Below are 23,451 nucleotides of genomic sequence, written 5' to 3' on the forward strand. Positions count from 1 at the left end.
GTGGCAGGTGTGCTTGTAAATCATCCATCATGAAATAAGCAAACATGTTGAAAGTGTATTCAAAAAAAATTCACTGAAACCGTAATAGCCCCTCACCCCAATGCCAGCTAGTACACTGAAACAGATGGGTTCCTTGAACACTCACCTAGAGAGGCAAAGCTGTACTACACAAGGGGCCCACCTTCCAGAAGATAAGTCTGGGTTTTGGGGGGCTCCCTCTTGTATAGGTTCTTAAAGAACATATCATATCTGATGTGTTATGTAATCTTGGCATTAGCATTCTGGTTTCGCTTATTTATCTTGTGTGTTAGGTCTTCTTCACATCTACCCTAGGAACAGGGGCACCACTGTCTAAATCACAGGTAGCAAACACAAGCCCCACTGGCTGAATCCGGCCCTCCACCTTGTTTTATGTGGTCCTTGTTTCTACCTGGCAGCAGCACCAAGCTCCTTGCCCCTAGTTAATGAGTAGTCACATTTACACAGTCCTAAGATTACATTCAGCCCCTTGAAGGCAACTGTGAGGCTGATGTGGCCCCCAGTGAAAATGAGTTTGACAGCCCCTGGTCTAAATGAACAAAGTGGAAGATCACTGTCTTGGCCAAAGCCACGTGGCTAGGACAAGAGACAGTCTAGGAGCCTCTGGTCTTTCTGCCCTGGTACTTTCATGGTATGTCCTAACTGACTAACTGTCAGGTCTTTGTGTTTTGGGAGCTGTCCTCACCACAAGTGCCTCCTCCTCTTCCTCTTCATCCGGAGCTTCTGTTTTCTCATTTTCCCACTGATTCACATCCCACTCTGCCTTGGAAACCTTCGCTTCTTCTTGCTCACTGAGAAGCTTCATCAGGAGATCTATTCCAAAAAATAGAGTTTCCTCAATTTATTTTTGTTACTTGAACAGTAAAATTCAGGTTTAAGAGGGTACCCTGTGTTGTTTTCAAATGACTCAGGGCACATCTCCACCCTGCACATTTGAAAAAGGGAATTTAATGAACAGTAATAACATTGATTCTATATCTTCTAGATTTATCTCCAAGAAATAAGGCGATCTGTAATTTAGTGAACTAATAACATCATATTTAACATTAAAGTCTAGCTGCTCACTCAGGAAGGCTGACAGGTTGTCGTCATTTTTGTCTGAGGATGTCCTCTCTGGCTCGATCATCAGCTCAGCGCTGGTGTTCTTCCGGTCTTGTAGCACTTTTAGGAAAGAGCCTTCCTCACTTGTTAAATGTGGTTCTTCCTCCGCTAAAAAAGAAGAGGCCACTTTTGATCATGAAGGACTCATGGGACAGATTTTTGTCAGTCCACAGCCATACATCCCAGTCAAATAAATGGGGAATCAGCACATATTGGAGTGATGTTGAGAGAGGAGAAGAATAAATCCCAACTTAAACCTATGACTGGCAACACAAGAAAAGGAGAAAACGTATCCTTTTAAAGGGGGTTATTTACTCAGAACATTCCATAGTGTGAAATACAGTGACTATATCGAGGATTATTCCATTGGTTCCCAAAGGCCAATTGCCAGGTACTGAAGAAACATGAAGACTGGAAGATCCCACTCAGTTAAACTCTCTGCAGATCTACTGTGACTCCTCACATTCATGGACCCCATCCTGTCCTGCTCAGGTGCACAGGGAGCACAAGGCTTCCCCTCTCCACCTCGTTGTGTGCTCGTGTTCTTGCTACCATCACAGATGACTGTGATTAACATCCACTACTAACAGGTCCTCATCTGGGTATGCCCTTACCCACTTACTCACCAAACCATTAGTTTGGTGCCTGCTTCCACGTAGCCCAGCCCCCACAACAGAAGGCTCTATACGGAAAAAAACACTATGTCCACTCTTGCCCTTGGCTTAAATTTAGGCAGGCATCTGGGGTGTAGGTTAAGAGATTTGGCAGGTTGTGTGCCAATGTAGAAGGTTCACTACATCTGTGGAATAATTGGAATAATATGTGGGGTCCTAAAATACAGAAGGGAAAAGGCAATTTTCATCAGATGCTTACTTTGCTTTCACTTCATTTTCTTACATTTTCGGCTTTCCTTGGGGAACCAGCCAAAGCTCCTGACTGCGTGAAGGTCAAGTGTACCATTGTGCAACTGGGTTTCCATTACAGAAGAATTAAAAGTATTGCTGGTGAAGGTGAGGGTCAGAGAAGGAGTGGACGGTCTCACAAGAGGGAGGGTCTCACAAGGGCTTGCAGGGCCCAAACTGAAAGCTGGAGACCTGGACACTTGGTGATAGCACTTGACACCTTCTAATCTTGTTTTTACTCACCTGTATAAGGAGATGAAAATGCCTGTTCTGCCTACCTTCAGGGTAGAAGGGAGTAATATAAGTGGCAAAAAAAACCTGTTTTGCAAAATAAACAACTCTCCTTATAAGCAGCACAGTGTTATTATTTATGATGTACTCCCAGATCACTGCCAGAGGCCCATATTTGAGCTACCTGGGCATGAAAGCACATTTTGGAAGTTATTGAACAGGTGCCAATAAGCCTAATTTGTAGAAAAACATGTAAAAGCACCCAAGTGTTTGGTGGATAGAAAACCTTGAGCTTCAGAGCAAGTTCAGAGTTGGACAGTCTAAGAGGGCAAGAGCCCTCCCACCCACTAGAAGGGTTTGGTAGTAGCCTCTGGTAATAAAACCAGAAACTCTCAGTTTCCAAATGAAACTTTCATAAAATAGCATCACTTGTACTCTTTTTATAAAATTGCAAAAAGAGGTAGGCAGAGGCCACCACAAAATAAAAATATGTTTCTACTTGTCCAATGAGGCAAAGGGCAAATGAGACCTAATGCATCCAACACCAGTGTACAAACTGTGACCCTAATGAATGAGTTCGTTTGGAAGGAAAGCACGGAGCTAAGAGCATCACATGCACTGTATATCCGTTCATGTTAATTCCCTCTCCTCTTCCTTTCCTTTCTCTTGTTCCTTAATCTGATTTTTAACAAGGAAGCAGTTCTTAGAAGTTTTAGGGAACTCTGAAGGAATGAATACAAATAATGCAGTTACCTTATTTGTTTAAAAAGGTATCATCACCAATGAAAAATGAAAACAAATAAAAGAAAAATGAAGGAGTTTACCATTGGGCAGTGCGCACTCACCACACTGTGTCTTTGTCAGGCACTCAGTGTCGCAGTGCAGTCTGACCGTGTGGCTGACAGTCTCAATCGTGTTTTTGACTTGGCAGAGGCAGCAGGCCAAATGGCGGGGTAGGATCCTGCAATCAGAAACACAGAGAATTAAATTATTGACAACACTGTTGTTGGAGCAGGTGGAAGAGGTAGGCAGAGGCCACCACAGGGCTGTGAGGAGAAGAGTTGTCGGAGCGTACCCCCTCGACAGTCTGGTGGGCATCAGCTGGCTGTATGCTACTCTTTTTTTTTAATCCTCACCAGAGAATATGCTTATTGATTTTAGAGGAGGGGAAGGGAGGGGGAGAGAGAGAGGGAGAGAAACATCGATGTGAGGGAGAAACACCGGGGACCTCACCCAAACCCTAGGCATGTGCCCTGACTGACTGAAAATAGAACCCACGACCTTTTGATTTATGGGAAGATGCTCCAGTCAGCCAGGGCAGCCACTTGCTACTCTTGAATATTGTAAATAAATAGAGAGGAGGACAGAAGCGCCCAACAGAAGATTAGGAATGGCAGTAGGTACGGTATGCCTGGACTAAAGGTGATAGGGATTAGAGTTAAGTGATGCTGATCTGTAGTTTAATTCAGAAGCATCTCCTCCCAACCCAAAAGTCTCACTTTGGGTTGACAGTACATAAGAAGAGGGAAGACTTCTGAGAAGACTCTGGAGAAGTCCCTATCTTATAAATCCTTAATTGTGAGTAATTCCTGATTGTGAGTGGTATATGTATTAGAAATTACTCTGGGCATAAAAAAAATTGTGTGGTAAAATAATAACAGATGGCATTGGACAAACCTGGGCAATCTGAACATTCAAAAGAATAATGACAATAAGGTGTAACATAATTTAAAGAAGAACACATGAGTTTATAATGATACTCAAAAAGAATAGAGATAAACTACTATTTAAAGACTAATGCCAGCTAATAAATGTAGAAGGAATAATAGAATTAGGAAAAACAGTGTCACTTTGTAACCACCAATGTAATCATCGATCAGACACAGATTATCATTGACGCACGAATGGGTAAAAACTTGAGAGTAGAATGTTTACTGATCCCAAAGTATCATTCCACAGATTATTTATTAATCACCAAGGTAAAAGTAACTTTACAATGGAGAGATCTGGAAAATAGTATGTTCATTAAATGATCAAATTTAGCATTATGGGCCACTTGAAGTGATGAGGTAGGAAGGATCCATCACTTATATGGTATTCTTTCCAAAATAGTTTACCTTGAATCTAATCAGGAGCAACCAGACAAATCCAGGCTGTGGGGCAATTCATAAGGCAACTATCCTAGACACATCAAGAATGCCAGTGTCATAAAAGACCAAAAAAAAAAAGATAAATATTTTAGATTAAAGGAAACAAAGACAAGACATGTGATGCCTGCTCTTTGATTGGATCCTAGATCAAAACAAAATAGATTTAAAAAATATTACTGGGGGGAAAAGAATATAACTGGCTTTTGACCAAGATGGAGTAACTGGGACCAGTTTAACCTCCTGCCTAAACTAATTTAAAAACCAGACAAAATATATGTAACAATGGTTTTCAAGAAATTGGGCTTCAGGCAATGAAGGACAGCAACTCCCAAGAGATAGGAGATAAATTAAGTAAACCTGCTACTGATTGTTTCAGCTTACTGCTTTTAGTTTCCAGGTCATGATGCAGGGAAGACAAAACCCACACGGAGACTGATTAACTCCCAAAGGAGATGGATATGAAAGTTGGGGGAAACCAAGGTGACTAGAATTACAAAGCAGAATACCAGAAAACAAAAGAAGTGAACAGACAAGCACCCTGGGGATATGCAGAGACATCTCTTGAGTATTCAACAAAGTACTGGTTGGTGCATGTGTGTGAAGAATTGTTTGAGCCCAAGAAAAGAACCATGTGAAAGGATTAGAGATAAGAATAACTGCATATCACATGGTATTAGGAATAGTGCCTGTTCCAAAAAGCTAGACATTAAAAACTATAGGGTCTAAACAAAAAAGACACTGGATAGGATTATTGGCAGATTAGACACTGCAGGAGAAGGAAAGACCAGTGAATTTATAACATAGCAATACAAACTATATACAATGAAACACAAAGAGAAACAAAATAAAACAACAAAAATGAACAGAGCATCATCAGTGAGTTGTGCAACAGCTTCAGGTGGCTAATATATGTGTACTTAGAGTCTGTGAAGAGGAGGAGATTGAAAAATCTGAATAAATAATAGCTGCAAATTGTTCCAATCGGTGAACACCAAATGCCCACAAATCCAAGGGGGCCAATGAACTCCACACACAAGAATCACACCCAAAACTATACTGGAGCACATAATAATCAAATGGCTCAAAACCAACAATGAAGAGAAAATATTAAAAGCAGCCTAAGGAAAAAAACACACACACTGTAAAAGAGGAACAAAGATAAAAATTACAGTAGTTTTTTGTTGTTGGAAACAATGTAAGCCAAAACTCCTAGTGGAAAAAAATCTTTGTAGTGAAGGGGAGAAGGGGACTCAACAACTATCAAGCTAGAAATCTGTACTCAGGTCTTTCAGAAACAAAAGTAAAATAAAGACTCTCAGATATACAAAAGCTGAAAGAAATGTTAAAGAAGGTCATTTTCAGCAGAAGGAAAATGTTACCAGATGGAAATACAGATTATTACTGTATTGGTAATTGCATAGGTAAATAGATAAGACTTTTCTTATTATTTAAATATCTTTATAGATAATTAATTATTTAAACACAAAAATATAGTGTGGTGTTTCTAAGATAAGTGAAAGTAAAATGTATTGAAAACAATAGCACAAAGGCCAGGAGGAACAAATGGAAGTCACTATTGCACTATTGCAAGGTTCTTTATACTATTGAAATTAGAAATTATTTGAACAGACTGAAACTGAAACTATGAGATGTCGGCATGTGGGATATTGCTAAAGCAATACTCAGCTTCTGCAGCTTCCACCTTGAGAAATCAGAAAAAGAAGAGCAAGTTAATCACAGAGTAAGAAGAAGAAAGGACATAATAAAGATGAAAGCAGAAATTTTAACAAAATGGAAAACAGAAAAAAAAACTGAGAGGTCAGTGAAATGACGAAATAGTTCCTAGAGAAGATCAATAAAATGGATAAATCCAGATTCCTCAAGATAAATAAGACAAATGATCAATATTAGTAATGAGATGAGTGACATCACTATAGAGTATATAAATATTAAAAGGATAATAAGAATATTATAAAATATTTTGCCACTACATTGAAGATTTTCATTCCTTGAAAGACAGAAACTAATAATGTTTACTCAAGAACAAATATGTAACTTAGCTAGCACTATAAAGATATTGAATATGTAGTTTACAACCTTCCCATAGTGAAAGCTTCAAGCCCACACGGCTTCACTAGAGAATTCTACCAAACATTTAAGGAAAAAATAATAGTAATTACACACAAACTCTATGAGAAAATTGAAGAGAAGGGAATACTTCTCAACTGATTTATAAGACCAACTTTTCCCTCATCAAAACTAGACAAAGATATATTATAAGGAAAACTACAGACCAAAATCTTTCATGAGAACACAGATGCAAAAATTTTAAACAAAATTTTAGCATACAAAATCCAACAATGTAGTTAAAAAATGATATATCATGGAGTTTGTCTCAGGAATACAAGGTTGGTTTAATAGTTAAAAATCAATGTAACTTACCCAAGTTAATAAATTAAAAAGGAAAAATCATACAATCATTGCAATAGATGCATAAAAAGTGCTGACAAAATCTAACATTCATTCCTTATTTTAAAAAAAACTCAGAAAACTAGAGATAAAAGGAGACTTCCTTATTTTGATAAATGGCTTCTACAAAAAAATCCAATACCATTTTTAATCATGAAAAACAAAGTGCTTTCTCTACAAGATCAGGACAAAGGAAAGGATGCTTGCTCTCATGACTTCTATACAACACTGCACTGAAAGTTCTAGCCAGTACAGTTGCACAAGAGAAGGAAAGAAAATGTATTCAGAATGAAAAGAAAGAAGTAAAATAAACTATATTTATTTGCAGATGACATGATTATCTATGTAGAAGACCTGGTGGAATATACAAAAAGGCTAGTAAAATAAATGAGTTTATCAGGTTTGCAGGACACAGGACCAATATACAAAAAGGTATTTCTAATACCTTTCTAATATTTCTAATACCTAGCAAAGAGCAATCAGAAATTGAAATTTTAAAAATACTATTTATAATAGCAACAAAAGCATAAAACACTTAGGAATGAATCTGACAAAAGATGTAAAAGACTTGCACACTATGAAAATAAAGAATTTCTGAGCCCTGGCTGGCATAGCTCAGTGGATTGAGCGCGGGCTGCGAACCAAAGTATCGCAGGTTCAATTCCCAGTCAGGCCACATACCTGGGTTGCAGGCCCATGCCCCTCAGCAACCACACATAAATGTTTCTCTCTCTCTCTATCTCCCTCCCTTCCCTCTCTAAAAAAATAAAAATAAATAAAATATATAAAAAAAAGAATTTCTGCCCCACAAAAGACACTCTTAGGAGAAGGAAGAGATAAGCCACAGAATGGGAGCAAGTACCTATCAAATTATATTCTTAATATAAAACTTGTTTCCAGAATATGTAAAGAACCAAAACCCACTAAAAATATAGAAAAAAGATGCAAAGATATACAGATGTCAAATAAGCACATGAAAAGATACTTGACGTCATTAATCACTAGGGGAATACAAATTAAAGCTACACTGAGATACCACTATACACCTATTAAACCATCTAAAATTAAACAGACTGACCATAGCAAGTGTTGGTAAATATGAAGAAAATGAAATTCTCATACACTATATGAGAATTGTAGAGTGTAATATACTGTAGAGCGTAACATAAAAAGCTACACCCTACTTGATTTCATTTTTAAGACAGTCTGGAAAAGGCAAGACTATAGCGACAAAAATCAGATTGGTACTCGCCAGGGACTGACGGTGGGAGGAGGAACTGACTGCAAAAAAACATGGGGAGTCTTTCTGGGATGACAAAAGTATTCTGCATCTCGAATGTCATGGTGGTACACAACTACGCATTTATCAAAACTCATTAAACTCTGTACTTTTGAAGAGCGAATGTAATGAAATAAAAATTATAATTCAATAAACCCGACTTAAGAAAATAATAAAGCAAACCTACAAGACCAACTAAGTGAAAGTAAATCTAAGAAAAATCATCTCACAGTTTTTCCAGTTTAGTGCTCATCGTGAGGGTGTTCTCAACTGTTGTCAGCGACACCTGTGTTGTTCCCAGGTCCCTGAAGGAGAAGGTCCAAACGTGCATCAGATGAGCGCAATGACAAAAACTCTATGCTTAAAAAGACACTTAAAGACATCTGGTCACTTCAGTTCTGGCTCCTCTGTCAAGCCAGCTCAAAAGTTCACTTGCTATAGATGATAATTTCAGAGAGAAATTTAAATTTATTTGCATCATCAAATTAGTGATGTTGGTGAACAGTACAATCTGGTTTATTGGTTTGCTTTTTTTTATCATTATCCTACTTCTCATTCTCAATTGCATCCACCACTTCATTATTCTTTAAAAAATACATAATGTACAACTGCTTCCTTTTTTCTGTCTGAGATCAATGGTGTTTCTGCACGCTTCACATATTCCGTATCTGTACATGTTCTTCAACACCGCTCCCTTCCTCCTCTGGCTGTCTTGTCCATCTGCATTCTCTCTTAATCATTTTTCTATGCCAGTAATTTTTATGCAATAAGCCAGTTATCACTTAAATTATGACCTTTCAGTCAAAATGTAAAATACTTAATCTTTGACAAAAGTTAAAAAAAGCAGAAATCATCTCATGAGCCAAGAGACTGTCATAATACTTACAAATATTGTAATGCTGGCAATTTAAAAAGATATGAATCTTCAATAGTTGTCAGAGGATTATGATGGAGAATTCTGGAAAAAGTGCAATGAAATTAAAATTATATTTAATAATTTCATGGCATTTTCAATAATCACCATGAAAGCGTATATTCATCTTGTTGGTGCAAAACTAGAAGGTTAAAAAATTATTTTCTGTACATATAGATCACCCTTAGAATCTGTAAAGCATTCTTTTTTAGGGAACTGCCCAGGTCTCTAAATGATAAAGTGGGGAAGAGAAAGTAAAAACAGAAAAAGAAGGAGGAGGAGGAGAAGGGGAGGAAAGGGAAGGAGAAGGAGAGGAAGAGGAAGAGGAAGAAGAAGGAGAGGAAGGAGGAGGGGAAGGAGAGGAAGGGAAAGGGGGAGGAGAAGAAGAAGAAGAAGAAGAGGAAGAAGGAGGAAGAGGAGGAGGAGAAAGTAGATAGCAAAGAAAAAAAATGCCAAAAACTTTTCAGACTGAACACCCTGGAAGCAACTATGCTTATAGGAAGCTCTTGCTCTATAGAAAATAGTTATTGCAGTGTCCTCCATACAAGTTGCTTTTCTTTCATCTACAGAATTTTTTTTTTAATTCCACAGTTAATTCCACACTTAACCTATACTTTTCAAAGTTCAGACTGGGCTTATGACCAGTTAACCAATCACTATATGATGTTTTTACACATAGCTTTTCAAATGTATTTATCTTCTATTTCACTTACAACGTGTGTAAAAACTGCATTCCGTGCCAGGCCTGAAACATTCCAGAGCTCACTTCTGTGATTAAATTGCCACCAAGATTTCTTCAAAAGAAAACACAAGCAAAAGAAGACAAAAACAAAATTCTTTCAGATCATTTATCCTTTGGCAGTGATCCCAATTTATATATGGCCAAACAACCTCTATACTCCCTCAATACACTAAATAAATCTCACTGTGGAAGAAACCTGCTTATGATATATGCTCTCATGTTCATGTGTGTGATGCATTATATACAAACTGTAAGTGCTCGAACAATACTTATATTAAGTGGTCTTTGTTTTTCTAGAACAGGGTTACACAACTTAAACACTATTGACATTCTGGGCTAGATAATTCTTTGCTCTGGTGGTCTGTCCTGTGCATTGCAGGGCATTGAACAGCTCTGGCTCCTGCCCACCACATGCCAGTGGCATATTTACAGCTCTGACAACTAAAACTGCCTGTGGATATTGCCAGCCTGGGTGCAGAATCACCCTGGTGGAGGACCACTGTTGTAGAATGCTTCACTCTGACCTGTGAGATAATTCTCACACTAGCCTGTGCTACAGACAGAAAGGATTTACTATATAACTTTAGTTGCTTTCTATTAATAAAATTTTAATCTTACTTCAAAAGAAATAATAAGAAGGTTTACAAAGTTTTGTAAAAATTCTAGACATAATGGAGTTATAGTTATAACTTACAGATATTCCAAAAAAGGCAGTGTTTCAAATGTACTCTCTTCAATAAATTTTATATTATTGCCAGATAAGTCTCTAGAAAAAAGTAAAAGAAAAAGATTGCCTCAATTAGCTATTAGATACCTAAATAGTAGAAATAACTGGTAGTAATTAGAAGGGTAATAATGAATACATAGCTTTAGTTTAAACTCTAAACCTTAGGAATTGGGATTTGAACCTTCCAGAGCCCCTAACCCTGTCCTCACCTCCCTAAAAAGTCTCACCTTCGTGATCTTTATAAATAAAATACCATGTTTTGCCATATATAATGCACACTATTTTGCCCAAATTTTTGAGGGAAAAATATGGATGTGTATTATACATGGGTAGTATTAATTCTATATCTATATAAATGTTTTAAATTATTTTATTTATGCCTATGCATTAAAAGTGTAACTCTAGAAAGCAATAATGATATCTGTATGATATAATGATACCATGAATAATGATATATAATAATGTAATATCATGTAATGTCATGAATAATATCATATGCAATATCATGAATAATGATATATAATGAATAATACCCTGGAATACACTAATTGGTTTTGTTTCTAAATATAAATAAACAAAAAACTGAATTAAAAAATCAAAATGAAAGATTTTTTCCTGAAAGTTTGGGCCCAACGTGTGAGCATGCACTGTAGACAGCAAAATATAGTATACAACTATAGATCTTGATAGATTGTAAAGATAATCTTTTCTGAGAGCAGAATTGATTAGATGACCTTTTGTGGTCTCACCAAATTCAGATTATGAGCTCAAAGTTTTTATCTTTATACATAATTATAAATTTCTAATATGAAAAAGAAATAGTCTCACACTTACATACATTCCTGGTTTGGTTCTGTTTTTCTAGGCCAATTCAATACCAGAAAATAAAAGATCCCTTTCCGCATAACTTAAAAGGAAGCTGCTCCTTTTCTTAATACAGAACTTTGAACTAATTCAGAATGATACATTCTATTATATTAATAGATATTTTTTATTTTACATTGCTTTAATAATCCATGAATTTCAGTACTCCAGTTGTACAGTGGTTTTATACAACAAAAACAAAATGGTACTGCATTTTTATTTGAAAACACTCACTCTTGTCTAGTAACTATAGACTACTCTTAGAGACTACTCTCTATAGTTACTCTTATTTCCATTGATTCCAGCTTAGTCACCTGCTCTTCACCTATGTGAGTATAACTGTCTTCTGACCGGTGTTTCCATCTCTAGTCTCTCCCTTTCTAATCCATCGTGCACACAGTCACCAGATTAACATTCCAGAAGTGGTTCTTCAATACCAGCCAGCATCACTTGGGAACTTATTGAAGATGCAAATTCTCAGCTCTACTCTGGACCAGCTAAATTAGTAACTGTGGGGGTAGAGCTTGAGTTTTAACAAGCTCTTCAAGTGATTCTGTTGTGGGCTAAAGTTTGTCCTAGAGCACTGGTGTGATAACACGGTAGCTCGGCATGTTATCTTTGGCTTGGCCTTCAAAGCCCTAGATCTGGCTCTAATCTCCTATTCTCTCTACTTGTACTCTATAGATACTCAAGGTATTTTTTCTGTGTTTTGCTACCCACACACTCCTTTTGCACGCTTATTCTACCCAAGGTGTCTGTGTGATAATCCCCAAGGACTCTTCAAGGTCCTCTTCGAACAGCATTGCTCTGGTGACATCTTTGCTGATCCAACTTGAAGTGTCTTTTCTCTCTGCTGTGTTCCAAAACCAATTTACACCTCTCATTGCCTGTCTCCATTTCTTCTTTTTGGTACAGTCTTTTTTGCATCCTATTTCCTCTGAGCATAAAGTCCTTGAAAGGATGGGCTAGGTCTTGCTCACCTGCATTGTCTATCATGTTTAAAACTGACACGTGGACATATGCAAACTCAAATATTTATAAAATAAACAAATAGCTGGGAGCAGAGGGAGAAAAATGACTTTTGTAAAGGAAATGTAGTTTTATTACTTTATGGCACCCCCTTGTGTGCCATTTAGTACTTGTGCATTATGGGTTGAGCTCATATATTTATTTTCCCTTTGAGATCAGGAGTTACTAGAAGGGTAGGAGCCATGTCTTACCCATATTTATGCCTACGATACTGGGCGCAGAGCTTGGCATATTCTTTTTTAGCTTGTTTGTTGATTGGCATCTTTTAATGAATGGGAATATTTATGCTAGCATGAAATAATTAGCTTAGAAAATATTTCACAGCAGAAGTAATGAATGACCTAAACTACTGAGTAGTTAGTTACCTCATTCGTTTTCCTCCAAACTGTTTGTAAGATTTGGAACCCAGATAGTGAGATACCCAAGAAGATCAATACAAAAGTAGTTGTGCCCTGAGGTTTAAATAGTTTGATCATTCAAAGGACTATTTGTATCATATGAGGCTCTTTCTACCCACTTCCCTTAAGCCTTCTACGTTTGCAAAAATAATCTATTTGGTAAAGAGCATCATTAATTAGCTTAATAAAGATTAATGACATACACTCTCTGGATGCCATAGATAAAGGACAATAATTGAGTTTTTATAGCAAAGAACATCTCCTTCTCTCAAAATAAATAGTCACTAGGCAAGCATTTCTTCTTGACAAGAGACTGGAGAGGTTTTTATTTTGTAATTAGTAAAGTTAGGGGCCTTTGTGATATGCTCATTTAGGATAGACATTTCTAACTATTGTCCACTTAACCATCATTTTAAACATTGAAATCCTGAATACTCATCTGCTTTCTTGACAACTTAACATGTTCATAATAATACTGTTTACATAATTCATCTGCTTAGTTAAACATTTAATGTATAAATGTTAATCTAATTTAGATTAAATTGTCAAAACTTCTGGGTTAATGGCCTTCAAATTAATGTTAAGTGTTCTATATTTTTTGGTCCCATTGGGGACAATTTGAGGTTAACCTGAATTCCTCTCATTTTACTAAATCAACATTTCAAAACCTTTTCTGAAAAGGCAAGACAGCAAATATTTTAGGTTTTGTAGGCCACAGCACAGAAAGTCCTTCTCACATATTCTTCTTTGTTTCTTTCTGTTCTTTTTTTTTGTTGACAGCCCTTTAAAAGTGTGAAAATTATCCTTAACTTATGGACTGTATGAAAACAGACCATAGGCCCGATTTGATCCATGGGTCCTAAACTAAATGTAAATACAAGCAAGTGATACATGAACATTTATATAGCATATAGGTATGTATAATTACTCAGACCTTACTACCACTTTTGCTCTATAACTGAAGACTTTTTCCTGTCTATATCTTGTCTATGTAATTAAAAAATTGAAAATGCATAGGAGATATTAAATGTTCGAGATCACTGGCTGGTGAGGCTCAGTGGATTGAGTGCAGGCCTAAGAACCTAAATGCTTGTAGGCTGGAGCCCTATGCTAACTTACATAATTGTAGGTTATCTAATTTGAACCCCTTATTTATTTTATAGATAATATAACTAAAAATTCATAAATAAATAAATAAAATTAACCTACAAATATTTGAGGAAGAGCAGACCTTCAAATGATTCCTTACGTAATTCTTTTAAATTATTGTCACTGAGGATTCTGAAAAATAAAAAGGTTATTTCTGGATCAAAATGCAAAATAACTACAACTATTTATACAGAACTATGTATGCAGAAACCTGAGTAATGGTGCCATCAAAATACCCTACCTTTTATTTCATGTAAAGATGGTGATCTCTGTTGTTTTTATTGAAACCTTTCTTCTCATGTCCTCCTTTGTATCCATCTTGCTTCATCTCTCACTCTCTCTCTCTCTCTCTCTCACACACACACACACACACACACACACACACACTCCTGCTCACTCTTCTGGCCAAATCATGTATCTAATGCTTACTCTCTAGATCACAAAGTCTCTGTTAGAACCTAACTCTGGATGGTACCACCATAGGCAGAACTGCCCTTTCCTCCTCTCTTTTCCCAAAACTGATTATGGAAGCCCCATATAGAACTATATCAGAGCTGCAAGTGAAGTCATTCAATTCTCTCCCCCATTAAAAAATTCTTTTGAAAACTAAAATGTGCGTAAAACGCACACAAGATAAATACAAACACCTATATAACACCATTCCTGCTGAGGGAGAACACGACAGCATCCCAGAAGCCCCCGTGGTGCCCCTTTCCAATCACAGCCTTTCCTCTGATTCCCTTTAAGTGTGTTAGCAACAACCTGAGTGTGTGGTGCTACTTTATTTTATTTTTTTAGTGTATTTTATTGATTATGTTATTATAGTTGTCTTACTCTTTCCCTTTATCCCTTTCTGCTGGGTAGCCCCCTTCCCTCCAGAAACCCTCACCCTTAGTTCAAATCCATGGGTTATGCATATAAAGTTCTTTGGTTTCTCCATTTTCTATACTATTCTTAACATCCTCCTGCATACTACTTTCTCAACTGTAAATTGATAAAATCTTAATATAGACAATCTTTCTGATAAAAAAATTTAGCAACCAAATTGAGATTTCAAAGACTTGGTATGGAAAAAGGAATGTAAACTTTCTTATTAACAGTTTTTATATTGATTCCACCTGCAAATGACAATACTTTGGATATTTTGAAGACTTAGTGTGAAAAAAAGGAAGAATATCCTATTAATAATTTATATAATTATTATATGTTAAAATAATATTTTAGATATGAATTAAATAAAATCTATCCACATTTATTTTACTGTTTTTCTTTACTTTTAGTTTTTTAGTGGATACCAGAAATTTAAGGTTACTTATGTGGTTTGCATTATGCATCTAATGAGTAATATTCCATTGTATGACTATACCACACATTATTTATTCATTCTACCACTGGTAGACACTAACATTCTTCTAGTTTTGAGTTATTATAATGCCATTTTGAACATTCTTGTACTTGTATCCTAGTACACATTTGCCTGAGTTTCTCTAGGATATAATAGGGGTACAAAAATGTTTTCCTAACATATTATGCTATTTCAAGTTGGCAGATTGAAACATGCCAAATCTCTACCCCTCCAACCACCACTAAAATTCCTAAGAATAATGGAAAAGGCATCAAAGCGTGGCAGTGGCTCCACAAATACTCGCCTGCCAGAAATGCCCTGGAGCAGCCTGCAGTTGAGTGATTGGGATACTGCAGTAGGAGCAGCTGGCAGCACCTCAACCCCACATCTTCCCTCCTTGGACCAGGCAGCAAAGGGTATCTTCCTCCAGGTGGGAGCAACTAGTATTATTAGAAAGGGGGCAGGGTCTCCCAGAACCCTGGAGAAAGGGTATTCATTCTGTGACTAGCCAGCAGAAGGCATCTCCACCTCTTCCTATTCCCAGGAGATTCCATCAAAATACAAGCCCCAACAGTTCATTTCACCTCTCCTCTAGAGCCAGAAACAGAAGCAGTAGGATCTCAATTGCAAATTGCACTCAGGAATGAGCAAAGAACTTGAGAAAGCCAACTCCACTAAGGGCAGAAAACAAAAACAAACAGAGTGTATAGCCAATGAATCAGAGTTAACAGAAAAAGCACAAGAGGACTTCAGAATAGCATAATTAATATCCTCAGACAGATGTAAGCAGCTAATGCATGCATTGAAAAGAATCAACTCAAGATTATACAAATGAAGTGTTATCATTCATAAAAAATATTTAGTAAATGAGCAGCAGAAATGACAGTTGAATAAATTAGAAAGCTGAGAGATCGGGCCAATGAGTTCTCCATAATGGAAAAGGAAGGGAATGGGAATGATCCACAGACAAACCTGACACCTGGTCTACCCAAGGAAAGTTAAGACCTTTGCTTTATCTAGTATTGCACTACTGATTAGGAACTTGCTTGGGGTAGGGGTCAGGGGGAGTTTGTACTCATTTCTTACACCTGATGAGCAGAAAGGCACATAGCCAGTGTCTCCAAGAGTGGAGTGAGGGCGTGGTAGAGAGCCAGTAAAGCAGCAGCTCTGGGACTTCTGACCAAGATGGAGGTGTAGGTAGACACACTGTGCCTCCTCGAACAACAAAGTTAGGGACAACAACAATTTAGAAATAGAATAACAACCAGAACTGACAGAAAATTGAACTGTAAGGAAGTTGGACAACCAAGAAGTCAAAATAGACATATTCATCCAGACCGGTAGATAGGAGGGACGGGGTCAGGCAGCTGGGTGCGGGTCACGGTGGAGAGCAGAGAGCATTGGGGCAGGCATGTAAGGCATCCAGAGCACACAAGACCGCAGTGGGCGGACCCTGAGTATGCCAGCAGCAGCTGGCAGACCCCGGCCAAGGGGTGGCAACCGGCAGGCCCAGTGAGGCAGCAAGTGTGAAGCAAGGCACTGCACGCAACCCAGGATCCCAGCGCTGGGAAATAGAGCCTCAGGACACTGATTGAAAACACCTGTGGGGGTTGAGGCACAGGGAGAGAATCCCAGCCTCACAGGAGTGGTCCTTGGAAAGTCCCACCAGGAGTACAAGCCCACCCACATGGGAATTGGCACCATAGGGGCCCAGTTTGTTCAGGGGGAAGCGGCGGAAGGGACTGAGGTCCAACAGAGAGCAGAGCAAGCCCCATTTTTCCCTCTCAGGCCCTGCCCCCACATACAACGTTACAACCCAGCGACTGGGGAGCCCTGCCCTGGCGAACACCTAAGGCTCTGCCCTTCATACGTAACAGGTGCAACCAGACCACAGGAAAAAAAAAGAGAAAATGGCTCAAACAGAATTAAAAACCCCACAATCAATACTTTTAAGCAACCAAGCGATAGCCAACCTATCAGATGCACAGTTCAAAGCACTGGTGATCAGGATGCTCACAGAATTGGTTGATTTTGGTTGTGAATTAGATGAAAAAATGAAGGCTACAATAAGTGAAATGAAGGAAAATGCACAGGGAACCAATAATGATGGAATGAAAGCTGGGTCTCACATCAATGGAGTGGACCAGAAGGAAGAAAAAAACATACAATCAGAAAAGAATGAAGAAATAAGAATTCAAAAAAATGAGGAAAGGCTTAGGAACCTCCAGGACATCTTTAAACATTCCAACATCTGAATTATAGGGGTGCCAGAAGGAGAAGAGGAAGAACAAGAAATTGAAAACTTATTCGAAAAAATAATGAAAGAGAATTTCCCTAAGCTGGCAAAGGAAATAGACTCCCAGGAAGTCCAGAAAGCTCAGAGAGTCCCAGAGAAGTTGGACCCAAGGAAGAACACACCAAGGCACATCATAATTACATTAGCCAAGGTAAAAATGAAGGAGAGAATCCTAGAAGCAGCAAGAGAAAAGGAGAGAGTAACCTACAAAGGAGTTCCCATCAGACTGTCAGTTGATTTCTCAAAGGAAACCTTTCAGGCAAGAAGAGGCTGGAAAGAAGTATTCCAAGTTATGAAAGGCAAGGACCTACATCCCAGATTGCTCTATCCAGCAAAGTTTTCATTTAGAATGGAAGGGCAGATAAAGTGCTTCTCAGATAAGGTCAAGTTAAAGGAGTTCATCTTCACCAAGCCCTTCTTTTATGAAATGTTAAAGGGACTTATCTAAGAAAAAGAAGATAAAAAAACATGTATAGTAAAATGACAGCAAACTCACAATTATTAACAACCACACCTAAAACAAAAACAAAAGCAAACTAAGCAAACAACTAGACTGGAACAGAACCACAGAAATGGAGATCACATGGCAGGTTAGCAACAGGGGAGTGGGAGGAGGAGAGAGAGAGGAAAAGGTACAGAGAATAAGTAGCATTGATGGTAGGTAGAAGATAGACAGGGGGAGGGTAGGAATAGTATGGGAAATGTAGAAGCTAAAGAACTTAGGACACATGGACATGAACTAAAGGAGGGGAAAGTTGGGTGGGAGAAGGTGTGCAGGGTGGAGGGGAATGAAGGGGGAGAAATGGGACAACTGTAATAGCATAATCAATAAAATATATTAAAAAAAATATTTGTAGTTGTTAGCTCTACAGCCAGGGCTTCCTGCTTAGCTGCAAACACTTCTCAGACTATGAAGGCTATTAGTATTTAAGTAAACCTAAAATGCAAACAATAGGCCATTCTAGAATCTATTCATTTTTTTCCTTCCCTGGCTTTCTCTCCAAAGAAGTCATTGATACTTGAAATTATATCTTATAACATCTGTTCAAGTTGAACTAATAATATGACACACACTATCATGAAAAAAATGCCAGTTAATTACTTTGAGTGTCAATATTTTTTCTTAAATTACTTATGTACCTAAACTGACTTTTCTACAAATTGATTAAAAAATGATTTAATAAAAATGGGCAAAAAGGACAGGGCAAATTCAGAGAAGAAATACAAATGTTCAATATTTAAAGACATTTAAATTTACAAGTAATCAGAAAAATTCAAATTCAAATGAGAGCACTTTTATTCACCCATTAGATCAGCTGGAAAATGGAGACTCTCCCTTGGGGAGGGCAGAGGAAAATGAATGCTGTCATAGCCTATTGACTGGAGCATACGTTGGCATAACTTCTCTGAGGGCAGTTAAAATGTTACAGCAATATAGTCTTCACCCCAACAATTCCATTTCTAAATATCTATTCTGCAGAAATACCTGCCCATGTTCACAAAGATACATGTACAAGAACATTCATCTCAGCAATACATGTAACAGGAAAATTGGACATAATGTAAACATCCATCAATAGAGGGATTATTAAACTACAATACATCCATACTATAGAATATTATGTAAGAGTTTAAATGAATTGGGTAACCAGGAAGGAGACGAATCTAAGACATAGCATGAGGTGAAAGGCCAAGTCATTATTATTTATGTAAAAAAAAGAAAATTATACAACACAGCTATTGTGTTATCAATATGTAGGCAAATACATGGGAAAAGGTCTGGAAGGATATATACTAAACCCAAAGTAGTGGTTACCTTAAGGGTGGGGAATGAGGGTAGAAGCAGGGTGTTCACTATACCTGTTATTTCATTTTTATATGTGGAGAATATAATTAATGTGTTACTTGTTATAGTGAAAAACATATAAGGTTAAGTTGACTTATTTTAAAGAGGGCCTGCCAAAGTTAATTTTTAAAATAAACACAGAACTGGAATCAATAAAGATTGATTTGGGATATGAAGGCAAATACCTTTTCTCAGAGCCACTGACCTCACATTTCTGGACCAAGAAGGATCTTTCAATGCAGTTAGGGGTTTTTTTGTATTCATTTTTTGAAGAGAATATACTCACAGTTTCTCAGTCTCGTGGTATGACTTCCATATATCCTTATCAAACTGAGAAATAGAGTTGCCTTTCAAATTTCTGTGAAGAAACACAGTTAATATCTTTAAATAAGTAGATACCCCCCTTGTGGGGATTAATCAAATGCAGAAAATACCATCTTTTTAATTTCCATAGCTGTCAGCTTCCCAATTCACAGTTAGTACAGACATAATGTGGGGCCACTGGCAAAACAATGAGGCCTGTTCTCAGAACCTGAACTTCTTATCTTGGCTGGGTAATGCAAATTAATTACTTTGAATGCATTTTTCCAAAATCACTTGTGTCTAAAATTACTCTTTCTACGCTGTCACAAGGGTGGGGGCTCCTTCTTTCTCTCTGCTGCATAGTATTCCACTATGTAAACGTACCAAGTTTTTTTGACCCACTCATTTACTGATGAGCACTTAGGCTGTTTCCAGCACTTTGCTAGTGTAAGTAGCACTGCTCTGAACATAGGAGTGCATAAGTCCTTTTGAACTGATGATTCAGGATTCTTAGGGTACATTTCTAGCAGTGGAATTGCTGGGTCAAAAGGCAGCTCTATTTTTAGTTTTTTGAGGAAATTCCATAGTTTTCCACAGTGGCTGCACCAGTTTGCATTCTCACCAACAGTGTACTAGGGTTCCCTTTTCTCCGCATCTTCATAGGTGAAATAAGCCAGTCAGTGAAAGACAAATACCATATGATCTCACTCATAAAAGGAATCGAATAAACAAAATAAATTAACAAACAAAATAGAGCCAGAAGCATGGAAACATGGAACAGACTGAAAGTGACCAGAGGGGAGGGGAGAGGGGGATAACAGTGGAAAGAAGGGGAGGGGACTAGACAAAGAACATGTATGAATGACCCACGGACATGGATAACTGTGGGAATTTACTGTGGGAGTGGGGGTTGGGGTGGGCAGAGGAGGGCAAAGGGGGAAAAAGTGGGACAACTGTAATAGAATAACAATAAAAGAAACATTTTAAATAAAAGAACCAGGCCCCAAAAATGACTTCTATAAATCAACAAGAAAATAATAATTCAACAGGAAAACAGCAGAAACTTATAATTATCAGCAAGTTAACATAAAGAAGCCTTAGGCCAGGCCACACCAAAACTTTGGGTCTGTGCCTTCTGTGGAACTCTCTCCAGGTGTTAGAAGGATAATGGCAATTAGAAATGAGAGGGACTAATACCAAAAGATCTCATAGACATATTCAACAAGGAAAAGCAGAAATCACTGAGCAAAGAGTAAGGTTTTGCCTTCGTAAGGGGAAAAGAAAGAAAGAAAGAAAAAGAAAGAAAGAAAGAAAGAAAGAAAGAAAGAAAGAAAGAAAGAAAGAAAGAAAGAAAGAGAGGGAGGGAGAGAGGGAGGGAGAAAGGAAATAAGGAAGAGAGGGAGGAGGGAGTGAGGGGGGAGAAAAAAGAGACAAGAAGAGAAGGGAAGAGAAGAGAGAAGAAAAGAAAAGGAGAGATTAGAAGAATAGATGTGCACCAAAATGGTAACAGGAATGGTAGAAAGGGTTGGGTGGGGTTTTCACATTTTATCTTTTATACTGTTATGACTTTAAAAACCACCACTACCACAACACAGTGAGAATGTATCCATGAATTACACGTAAAAGAAGCTGTTAAATTCCTGTATTCGGTTTCCACCATTACCTGTGTGGATGACTTTGATTCTTTACCTGTAGCTTTGTTCTCTTCCCTCAGCAACAACTTACCTGTTCAGTTTCTATGTACATTTCTCAGGAAGGTAAGAAAAGTCAAACAGACCCCTGTCTGTCTGTCTGTCTGTCTGTCTGTCTATGTAGTGGACATTTCCACTCAACCAGAACGCTTCCTGTTGCCTTATGCTCCCCCACCCCTCAAAATGTCCAAACTGAACTCATCTCCTTCAACCTGGCTCTCCTTCCCAACTGCTGTCTGTACACCTGTAACACCACCATCACTCACCTCATTTTCCAGGATGGAAATTTTACAGGATCATATTTGAATTCTCTTTCCTGTCCATCCCATTGCCCAACTCCAACTCCAGTCAGTTACTAAAGCTTCTCAGTTTTTCCTTTATACTGTTCCCAGGATTCTCTTTCTACTCCTATCACAACCACTCAGATTCAACGCCTTCTCATTTTACCCTTAGATTTTGCTTGAGTACGCTATTGGTCTCCCTGAATCAAGCTTTCCTCTCAAGATTACCCCACATATGGAATCTAAAATAATCCTCTTGTTGTAATCAACTGTCTCTCTCACTTGAAAACTTTCAGTGGCTCTCCCTATCTCAGGGCAACTTTCAAATCCCTATAGCCAAGGTTTTTCATAATAGTATTTGTTCACTGCTTCCTAAACCAATTCTTTGGAACTGGTTTCTGTCAGACTGGTCTATTAAGCCCTGATCATCCCTACAGCCATGCCTTTGGCTAGACTGTACTCACTATTTTCTCTCTGTGTAAGAAACCATAGCCACCCTTTAAGTCCCTGCCAATGTTAGAGCTTAGCTATATAGCCTTCTGACTTTCATACCCCAGTGACCACAGATTCTGCTGAATTATAGCACCTCTGGTCTGTATCTTTGAGTACTTAATTATATATCATCTCCCTTTTTAGTCATATTTCCTTTCCTCCTACCTATTATTGTCATGTTTCATAGACAATGTCATACTTCTGTGGCTCCCACAGTACTTAGCCCTGGTTGGACACAAAGTGGGTGATTATATATACATAAAGTCAGGTGGCAAAGGTGAGTTCTGTGTATAACTGGATATATGTTAGGCACTATTATAAGTACTGTACACATATTAACTCATCTAAATCTCACAACAACCCTGTGAGGTGGTGCTATCACAATCTTCATTTTACGGATGAAGAAATTGAGCCCCAGAACTAATACATGACACAGCTGGGTTCAACCCCAGACCCTCTGGCTCTAGTATCTCTACTCTTAACCACTTTGTTGTATCACCACCAATCAGATGGAGAGAGGGTCACACTGCTGTAAAGAGGATGGAACAAAGGTGGGAGGAGAGTAGAAATTAAGGAATAAAATGATGGGGCTAAAAACATCAGTACAGAAAAATAAGCAGCTACAAGTGAAAGACTGGTAAAGGAGGGAATGAGTGATTGTAAGAAGGAGAATGAAGGAGTAGATGACAAACAGAACATAAAAACAAAAAGTCAGTCAGTGGGTTTGGAAAGATGAGGAAGGCCCAGGAAGACCTGGACGAAAAGGCTGGCATGTCAGGCAGGGTGCAGAGAACTAACAAGGAAAGGCAATTCTTACAAAGTGGTGAAGGTGCCATTGTATGTGTTGGGCTGTGGCATAGGCACTCTGTGGAGCTTCTGCTTTGGGCTGAAACCAGTACATGACAGCGTCTCATTATTGCAGGTACAGAGCTCACATACGTTCATGACAGCTTTCTGTTCAGCTGTTGGAGGACCTGTCTCAGATGACATTGGATGCTGCATTCTGATAAATTGCTCGTCCACAGTCGGACTTATCATGTCAGTCCAGGCTGAGTAATGAGTAGAAATAGTTTCTGGATGTGGAAATGTCACCTGAGGGTGTTCTGGAGGAGCTGTAGTCTGCTGCAGGGCTGTTGGATGTTCACCCTCCACAGCAACTTGCGGCTTTATGGGGAGCATCAGGGTGACAGGTTGACCTGTCATC

General features: G+C 38.2%; 1 protein-coding gene across 1 annotated transcript; it reads right to left on the reverse strand.

Moving 5' to 3' along the window:
• Positions 1-685: 685 nt before the first annotated feature.
• Positions 686-23,192, reverse strand: LOC123816879 (leucine-rich repeat-containing protein 37B-like). Its single transcript, XM_045836103.1, has 10 exons — positions 23,065-23,192; positions 19,767-19,838; positions 14,054-14,125; positions 10,521-10,592; positions 9,798-9,878; positions 9,058-9,129; positions 8,402-8,476; positions 3,119-3,234; positions 1,105-1,248; positions 686-852 (listed from the first exon to the last, which is right to left on the reverse strand). Exons 1-10 carry the CDS (start codon positions 23,190-23,192, stop codon positions 686-688), a joined length of 999 nt encoding a protein of 332 aa, XP_045692059.1.
• Positions 23,193-23,451: the final 259 nt, after the last annotated feature.

Source organism: Phyllostomus hastatus, unplaced genomic scaffold, assembly GCF_019186645.2.
Source record: "Phyllostomus hastatus isolate PE091 unplaced genomic scaffold, TTU_PhHast_1.1 phas_contig_210, whole genome shotgun sequence".
In the NCBI taxonomy this organism is placed as follows: domain Eukaryota; kingdom Metazoa; phylum Chordata; class Mammalia; order Chiroptera; family Phyllostomidae; genus Phyllostomus; species Phyllostomus hastatus.

Excerpts from the sequence above, each read along its gene's own strand:
- LOC123816879 (XM_045836103.1), bottom strand. The coding sequence starts at position 23,192 with ATGAACGTATGTGAGCTCTGTACCTGCAATAATGAGACGCTGTCATGT. Across the intron at positions 10,593-14,053 it reads CTGCTCTTCCTCAAATATTT|AGACTTATCTGGCAATAATA; the intron begins GTAGGTTAATTT and ends ACTTTTTTCTAG. Across the intron at positions 853-1,104 it reads CAACCTGTCAGCCTTCCTGA|ATCTCCTGATGAAGCTTCTC; the intron begins GTGAGCAGCTAG and ends TTTTTGGAATAG.